At 36.7% G+C, this 10003-nt stretch overlaps 1 protein-coding gene across 1 annotated transcript; it reads left to right on the forward strand.

The window, feature by feature from the left end:
- The first annotated feature begins 450 nt into the window (after window positions 1-450).
- On the forward strand, window positions 451-9665 carry LOC125393078 (uncharacterized). Its single transcript, XM_048423177.3, is given in 3 exon segments — window positions 451-628; window positions 829-889; window positions 2029-9665. Coding segments are annotated over 3 exon segments (1950 nt in total). The 5' UTR covers window positions 451-465; the 3' UTR covers window positions 3755-9665.
- Window positions 9666-10003: the final 338 nt, after the last annotated feature.

Below are 10003 nucleotides of genomic sequence, written 5' to 3' on the forward strand. Positions count from 1 at the left end.
AGTTAATGCATAGCTCTTTGTAGAAACTTCATCAAAAACCTATGAGTTATTTCTATCTTTTATGTTTGATTGATATTTTTCATGTGAAACGGGTATTTAATATGTATTTCTGACTGTCCTAGAAGTGATTGCATGGATTAGGCTGGTATTGAACTCAGAGGCAGATAGATCTACATGCCTCTGCCTTCTGAGTACAAGGATTAGAGGCATGATTCTGAGTATAAGGATTAGAGGCTTTTTCATCTTATTTTTCTTTTTTTGTAGCTAGGAATTAATCATTCATACATTTTCTCTTATCTGTACTGATGTTCTGTTTGTGTATCTTGTGAACCTTCTGTTCAGTTTGCTTCTAAAGTGACTTGGTGATTAAATTATGATGTCTATGTCATGGAATAAGTATGGAAAGCACCAGAATTATATGACTATACTGTCAAAGAAGTATTCATTTATAGTGTCATCAAAATCATGCTTTCTGTTGTACACATGTATGGGATATTTTAGAATGCAGTGACCTATGATGACGTGCATGTCGACTTCACTTGGGAAGAGTGGACTTTGCTGGATCCTTCTCAGAAGAGTCTCTATAAAGATGTGATGGTGGAGACCTACAGAAACCTCACTACTATAGGTAAGGCTGAATTATCTTTCATGTTTCAAATAAGGGGGCAACTATTCATTGGTTAGTGATTGTCTTTTGTAATATGATTGAAAAAGAAGTATGGGGTAAATAAATCAGGCATGGTTGTAATGTTTGCTTCAAATGGTAACTAAATTTTTTTACTATTTTAAATATATAACAAACATTTTTTTTCTGGCACTATATTTTAGGATACAGTTGGGAAGACCATAATATTGATGAACATTATCAAAGTTCTCGAAGATATGAAAGGTAATTTTCATGTATAAGCCTATACAAATGTACCTCTGCAGAAATTGTAATGTATACAAATGTTTTACACAAAAACAACAATGCAAATAATAAAAATGAACTGATGATTATTAAATTCTCACAACATCATATACCTTAATTTCAGATAGATGAACTGCATTTGCAAGTCATTCTTTTAAGAAAGAAGTCAAGGAATAAATGTCTTAACCTGTATTTCCATTTGAATCATGATCTTATGAGAGCTATTCTCTAAAAGTGTCAATGCATTTATTTCATATTACTCACATTATAGAAGATATACATGTTGAAATGGTGATAAGTATATCTGTAAACTCTGTATTACACTAATAGTCCATAGAAAGAGTAGTTTAACCCATATACTTGTGACTGTGTAAAGTTTAGTGAGGGGGCAGTTAGAGTCATGAATCAAGGGACAGCTGTTGTGGAGAGTCTTTATTCCAGATGCCACAAGTCTATGAGGACAGAAAGTCAAACTGTGAACTCAATGTGGAAGCCTTATGTTTGTTATTCTTCCTTTACTAGGTATATCATATGTTAATCTGGATGCAAGCCACATGAGCATAGGGATGTGAAAAGATGTAACATATCTCTCTCTCAGAACAAATAGAAGATATATAGCAGTCTCCATGTTGAGTATACTTATTGAATTTGATGTACAAGTAAACAAGTAATTAGTTTTCTAGACTCATTGTTAATATATCAAAAACTCACATTTCAGAAAAGCACCATGAGTGCTAGGACTGTGTAAAAACTTCTGTTTGTCTTAGTTCACTTAACAAATGTAGTTTCACTCACAGTGTAGGAAACTTTATAAATGCAATTAGAGTGGTAAAGCTCTGAGTTTTCTCAGTTCTCTTCAAATACATGAAAATTCTCATATAGAAAGAAAGATTCTGTAAATGTGAACCATGTAATAATGGCTGTTATCAGTTATTTTCAAAGATGAAAAGCAAGCCTTAATGAAGGGGGGAAACAAGATTGTAAACATGGTGCTAAAACCTTAACATATAATTCCTCTTTAAAGTATGAGTAAAATGTAAAATTAATTTATGCAGATAAAAACATTCAACAATGTATTAAATGTGGTTATGCTTTCACATGTACCATTATTATTGTAGGCATGAAAAAAGTCAAACTGGAGAGAAAACTTCTGTATATACTCAATGTGTTAAAGACTTTGCATGTGACAGTCATCTTCACAGGCATGAAAAAACACATACTAGATTGAAACCTTATGAAGGAAATGAGTGTGGTAAAGCCTTTTCACATCACAGTCATTTTCAAAGTCATAAAAGAACATACACTGGAGAGAAACCCTATGAATGTAATCAGTGTGGTAAAACCTTTACATATCACAGTCATCTACAAAGTCATGAAAGAATCCATACTGGAGAGATACCCTCTGAATGTACTCTGTGTGGTAAAACCTTTACGCAGCACAGTCATCTTCAAAGTCATGAAAGAAGCCATACTGGAGAGATACCCTATGAATATAATCAGTGTGGGACCACCTTTGCATATCACAGTCATCTACAAAGTCATGAAAGAATCCATACTGGAGAGATACCCTATGAATTTAATCAATGTGGTAAAGCCTTTGCACAGCACAGTCATCTTCAAATTCAAGAAAGAAGCCATACTGGAGAGATACCCTATGAATATAATCAGTGTGGGACCACCTTTGCATATCACAGTCATCTACAAAGTCATGAAAGAATCCATACTGGAGAGATACCCTATGAATTTAATCAATGTGGTAAAGCCTTTGCTTGTCATAGTAGTCTTCGAAAAAATAAAAGAATCCATACTGGAAAGAAACCCTTTGAATGTAATCAGTGTGGGCAAGCCTTTGCAAAGCACAGTCAACTACAAATTCATGAAAGAAGCCATACTGGAGAGAAGCCCTATGAGTGTAATCACTGTGGTAAAGCCTTTGCATATCACAGTAATCTACAAAGACATAAAAGAACCCATACTGGAGAGAAACCCTATGAATGTAATTATTGTGGTAAAACCTTTGCACTTATTGGTACTCTTAAAACACATAAAAGATCACATACTGGTGAGAGGCCTTATGAATGTAATCAGTGTGGTCAAGCCTTTGCACAACACAGTAATCTTCAAAGTCATATAAGAAGACACACTGGAAAGAAACCCTATGAATGTAATCAGTGTGGTAAAGCCTTTGTATGTCACAGTAGTCTCCAATCACATAAAAGAACACATACTGGGGAGAAACCCTATGAATGTAATCAATGTGGTAAAGCCTTTATATGTCACAGTAGTCTCCAAGCACATAAAAGAACCCATACTGAAGAGAAATCCTATGAATGTATTCAGTGTGGTAAAGTCTTTGCATATCCCAGTTATCTTCAGAGTCATGAAAGAAGCCATACTGGAGAGAAACCCTTTGAATGTAATCAATGTGGTAAAGCCTTTACACAGCATGGTCATCTTCAAAGTCATGAAAGAATCCATAGTGGAGAGAAACCCTATGAATGTAATCAGTGCGGTAAAGCCTTTGCACATCTCAGTCATCTACAACGTCATGAAAGAACCCATACTGGAGAGAAGCCCTATGAATGTAAGCAATGTGATAAAGCCTTTGCATGTCGCAGTAATCTACGAAGACATAAAAGAACCCATAACGGAGAGAAGCCCTTTAAATGTAATCAGTGTGACAAAGCCTTTGTATGTCACAGTAGTCTCCAAACACATGAGAGAACACATACTGGAGAGAAACCCTATGGATGTATTCAATGTGGTAAAACCTTTGCATGTCACAGTAATCTCTCAAAACATAAAAAAACCCATATTGGAGAGAAACATTATATATGTAATTAGTGTGATAAAAGCTTTGTTTATCATAGTCATCTTCAAAGACATGAACTAACACTTGCTGGAGAGAAATCCTATGGATGTAATGAGTGTGGTAAAGCCTTTGCACTTCACAGTACTCTTCAAATGCATAAAAGATCACACACTGGAGATAAATTCTGTGAATGTAATCAGTGTGGTAAAGCATTTGCATGTATGAATAATCTAAATCCTGAGAAAAAAATTATACTGCAGAGAAACACTATGAATGTATTCAGTGTGGTAAAATATTGTTCTTCATATAGGAGTAAAACTTTTTGTATACAACAATCTGTTTAAAATCTTTGCATATTACAATAGACATTGACTACCTGAAAAAATACTGAGGACTTCTTATTTTAAAGTATTTGGTAAGATCTTTAGCCAAAACACTTATAATTAGTTACACAATGATTTGGGATTTCCCTCTGTATGCTGTGGATGTATTTTGTTACCATTGTTTAATGAAGAAGCTGCTTTGGGTCTATGGCACACCAGAATAGATCAAGGCAGGAATTCCAAGCATAGGTAGAGGAGAAAAAAAAGTGGAGTCAGACTCCATGTATCTGCTGAAGGAGACAGATGCCCTGGAAATGTCCAGGTAAATCTCAAGTCTTGTGGTAAAATACAAAATAATAGAAATTGGTGAATTTTAGATGTCAGAGTTAGTTAATAAGAATCCTGAGCTAATAGACCAAGCAGTGTTTTAATTAATATAGCTTCTGTGATTATTTTGGGTCTGGGCAGCCAGGAATGAACAAGAATCCTCCACCTACAACATAAGACTATTTCTTCTCTAGAAATAAATTTGACAGTGTTAACAATCTTTTCAAGCATTATGATGTCTTTTATACTGCTTGTACTTACAAACTCATGGTTAAATGACTTTATGAATTTATGAAGCCCTATGTGTAGGGTAAATGGGCCAGACAAAGAAACATATCTTGACCTTGAAACCAGAGCCAGTGAAATATATAATTTTGACTCTGAAACTGGAGCCAAAGTAATACATCCTGACTCTAAAACCAAGACAAGGGAACACACTTTGAATCTGAATCCAGATCCAATGAAACACACCTAACCCTGAAACCAGACCAAAGGGTTTTAAGGGGCCAGTGAAAGAACACACTTTGTCCCTGAAACATGAGCCAAAGAAACACACTCTGCCCTTGACCAGCTGAGCACAAAACCAACTAATCCCTAAGCTTGAGATCTACCAATCCCTAAGCATGGAATCCAGCCAATCTCTGCAGTGTTCAAGATCAGAGATTGCCATTTAATCAATTCTCACCCTGAGAATCTTCTCCTTGGGAAAACTCTGCCCTTAAGAACTTCTATATAAGTTCTGTACATGTTCAGTTGGCATCTACCCATTTCTGCACTGGTAGAGGCAGGCCCTCTCCTGGATTCTTCTCTTTCAAATAAATTTCTTTAATGAGTTTTGGGTAAAGACCTTTCAGTTGAGTGATAAGAAACTTTGTAGCGGAATGGAACAGAGAAGCTTTGGTCACCTCTGCTGGCAAACTCCCTTAAAGGAGCAGAGCAGAAGTAGCAACTTTTCACCAGAGACTGCAACAATTTCCCATTAACTCCGTGAAGCAGAGAGGTAACAATTTGGGCTGAAGCTGAGTAAAAAATTGACATCTCTGTTAGGAAACTCTCTAGTGGGGTGGAACAGAGAAGCATTGGGTACCTCTGCTAGTAAATTCCCTTAGGTAAGTGGAGCAGAACAGTCATGGACATCTCTGCTTTGAAGCTCTCTTAGCAGAGTAAAGCAGGTCCTAGCTGTGATGGGACCTTTTGGAGAGGAGCAGCATTGCTAACATCTGCAGGAAGAACATCTCCCACTGGAACACAGCCACAGGTACAGCCAGCCTTCCCAATAGTCAGTATATGTCAGGGATCATCTTTGACAAGTATACTACTTACCAGGGTAGGGGCATGGGGATTAGAAAAATAAGTAAAGAGAATGAAGACACAAGTGAAAATAATAAAACAGAAGAATGGAATAGTACCAGGAGGCAGTTCTAGTGAATACTGCAAATCTTCCTGCATCTAATTTTCCATATACTTTTATACCCCAATACAACAGGGGGAAGAAGACAAAAGACTGCTTTAATATGATGCAAAGGAGAATTAGAACAGTTACTTTGAGCCATCAAGTCCTTAATTGTTGAGAAAAACACTTTGTTATTCATGCAGTGAACCCATCCTAGACCAAGTATCCTAAAGGCAGTCATTCCCTAGGTCAAACCTCTTAATTCAAAAGAAGGAACGGAAGTACATTTGAAGTCTCTCACCTTTGCTCAAGAGGGATTTACCTGAATGGGCCCTCTTATAGTCCAAAACACAAAACAGCCACACCTTAGCTCAGGGTGTGTAGCCATACCTGTCAACAACTTTGAGCAACCTCAAACTCTGACCTTCAGACAGGGTAGAAATAGGCTCATGGTTTTGGGCCTCCATAAGGATACCTTTTCTCCTCATAGTTGTAGGTATACAATATACTTTCCCTATTCAACTGTAGGTATGGCCTGACTTCTAACAGTCAGGGTACCTTTTAATTCAGAGCCTTAGGTGTCAAGCTACCTTCCCTTCACAGCATCAGTTATAACCAAACTTCTCAACAGTCAGGATTCCTTTCTTTTTAGAGCTATAGGTATCCAGTATACTTTCACAGCTGTAGGTATGTCCTGATATGACCGTGAGGATACCTTTCTCTTTAGGTCTATAAGTATTCAGGATACCTTTTCTCCACAGTTTCAGGTATAGCCCAACTTAATAACAATCAGGGTAGCTTTCCTATCAGCTGTGGATATCCAGGATTGTAGTTGGGAGCCTGCTCAGGCAGTTTCTGTAGACACCTAGTCTGGCTTTAACTGAAGCTTTGAAAAGAAGGTAGCCTGACACCAAGGGCTCTGAAGAAAAAGGTACCCTGACTGTTAGAAGTCAGGCCATACTTACAGCTGTGAACAGAAAGTGTAAAGCCAGACTTTTCAACAGACAAAATTCCTTCTTATAGCTGTAGGTATCCAGTACACCTTCCCTTCACAACTACTATAGGTATTGCGTGACTTCTAACAGTCAGGCTACCTTTTTCTTCAGAGCCCTAGGTATTAGGATACCTTCCCTCCAGAGCTTCAGTTATAGCCAGACTTCTAAACAGTCAGGATTCCTTTCTCCTTATAGCTCTAGATTTCAGAATACTTTCCCTTCACAGCTGTAGGTATGTCCTTACATGACAGTCAGGGTACCTTTCTCTTCAGAGCTATAAGTAAGCTAAAAGTCAGGATACCTTTTCTCCACAGTTTCAGGTATAGCCTGACTTAATAACAGTCAGGGTAGCTTTCCAATCAGCTGTAGATATCCAGGATTGTAGTTGGAGACTGCTCAGGTAGTTTCTGTAGCCATCTGGAACCAAATAGTCACACAGAAAATATATTAATTACAACACTGGTCTGTTAGCTCAAGATTCCTATTGATTAATTCTTACATCTTAACCCATTTCTATTAATCTCACCACAAGGCTGTGGTTTACTGGTAAGGTTCTGTATTACCATCTTTCTGCTTCAACAACTACATCTCTTACTCCACCTACTCTCTCTATATATATCTCATCCAGCCTGACTATATTCTACCCTGTCGTTGGCCAAAGCAATTTTTCATTAACCAATGGTAATAAAACATGTTCACAGCATACAGAGGGAAATTCCATACCACATGATACCTTCCCTTTATAACTGTAGGTACAGCCTGACTTCTGACAGTCAGTGTTGTACAGAGGTCACTTGTTCTCAGCCACCCGTCTAGCTTAGGTCTGAAATAACCACACAAATACCATATTAATTAAATCACAGCTTAGTCCATTAGCTCTGGCTTCTCATTGGCTAACTCTTACATATTAATTTAACCCGTTTCTATTAATCTGTATATGGCCACGTGGCTGTGACTTACTGGGTGAAATTCCCAGCATCTGTCTCTGGCAGCTCCATGGTGTCTCTCTTACTCTGTTCTTCCTTTCAGCATTCAGTCCAGTCCTCCCCGCCTACCTAAGTTCTGCCCTATCAACAGGCCAAGGCAGTTTCTTTATTCATTAATGGTAATCACAGCACACAGAGGGGAATCTCACATCAAATCAGGGTTTCTTTCTCCACACAGCTGTAGATATCAGACTACCTTTCTTTCATAGTTGTAGGTATAGCCTACTGTCCCTTCAGAGCTGTAACACTTGCATTATGAATTTAAACAATAATGTACCATTTTAGATTTTCTGTTTTTCTTCAATTAAATGGAATCACTGATTGAGGTGCAAAACTTTATTGATTTATATTAGTTCCTTTTCTGTTGTTTTGATATAATGTCTAAGTCAACTTATAAAAATTAATTTGACCTTTGTTCCTGAGGGATACAGGATTGCCATGAAAGTGACATTGCAGCTGGGCATTGGTGGTACATATTTTTAATCACATTCTTAGGAGGCAGAGGCAGGTGGGTCTCTGTGAGTTTGAGGCCAGTCTGGCCTACAAGAACTAGTTCTAGGACAGCCCTCAAAGCTACAGAGAAGCACTTTCTCAAAAGAAAGAAAGAAAGAGTTATGACTATAAGTGTCTAACATGACAGCAAAAACAGGAAGCTAAGAACTCAAATCCTTAACCTACAGCATGAAGCAGAGAGTGTAAACTAGAAAAACCTACTCCCAGTGACTTATTTCCTCCCTCAGGACAGCATTTCATAAGTCTTCCCAAATGATTCCATCAACTTAGAAGGATTGATTTCTCAGACTTCAAGCCCACCTGATTGCTTCATGGTGAAGAAAAACTCTGTAAGCCATTAGGTACCTTAACATCTGTATCATAGGAATGAATTCTTACAAGAGAAAAACTTTCATGAGTGAAAATAAGTTTAAAGAGTAATTTTGATTATGTGATATCAGTGTATGTTGTGTGGATATGTGAATGTGCATGCTGGTTTGTGATAATGTTAGACCCTAGGATTTTATAGCAGAAATTATAGGAAGTTGTCAAAAATTATACCTTGGTCCTCAGCGTGAACATTTCTTAACTGCCCAGCCATGTTTCTAGTGCTCTAAATATTTTAAAGCCTATTTGTATCAATTCAAAGTCAGGAAAAAGGGATAAACTCACACAAAAGAAAACTCTATTCATGAAGATGATTTTGTAAAGACTTTAGACATCACAGTTGTCTTCAGCTTCAAGAAAAAAATAACATTTGATTTATTTTTTGCATAGCCTTGAAGGAAGTAAATTAATTATCATGTTCATTGAAGACTGATGGTAAAGATCACTGCATTGTGGTTTCTGTTTTGAAACATTTGAGGTAGATACAAAAGTGTACTACATGTGTGACAAATCCATTTAGTGAAATTTATTTTGTGGTCCTTATATTCATTCTGTGACTTTTGTTAATCTGTTGTGTTTTTACTTAGTGATACTATAATGTGTGGAATGGTAACCCCATCATCTAAGTGATCCATTGTTTATTTAAGTACCAGGCAGTGTGTAATCATAATTTTCAACTAAGAGTGTCTATGAAATGGTGGTGGGTTGTTGCTCCTGGTTTTGTTTTTCATATTTCCACAGATTCTCAAATTCCCTTGAGAGTTTCTTGTTTGTTACTCAGTTTTGCTTAGATGTTAGTAATGATTCCGGGATACACTTGAACTCACGAACACTTGAACTTATTGTCTACCTACTGAGTAAAAGTCTAAGGGTAGATGATGTACTTCCAACATGTGCTGTTTTGTCAACACAATTTAACAATATTAATGTTAAAATGCTTAATAGAAGAGAATATAAGAAACATTAATGATCTCATGTATGTATTCAAAACTGTATTTTTGTTTATCTGGTAGAGATATAATAAAGTAGAATAATCAGCATTCAACTGTGTATCTCATACTATAGCTTGATGTTTTATATGTGCATGTATAAATATAAATAGAATATATATACATATATATATATATATATATATATATATTTTGATGTTTCGTGCTACCCCTGTCCTCATTAGTTAACCATTTTACATTTTATCTTGAAGAACTGCCTTCTCAGGAAATTATCCAGAGATGACAGATAATGTAATGGCACTGAGATTTACTTTGTAACAAAGATTTGGTGTGTGTAATATGATTATGGGATTGTAGGGCCAATGTAGATATGTGAAGACCAGAAGACAACTTTGCAGTTTCTACTTTTGGTCATCTTAATATGGTGA

Source organism: Myodes glareolus, chromosome 2, assembly GCF_982192425.1.
Source record: "Myodes glareolus chromosome 2, mMyoGla1.1, whole genome shotgun sequence".
In the NCBI taxonomy this organism is placed as follows: Eukaryota; Metazoa; Chordata; class Mammalia; order Rodentia; family Cricetidae; genus Myodes; species Myodes glareolus.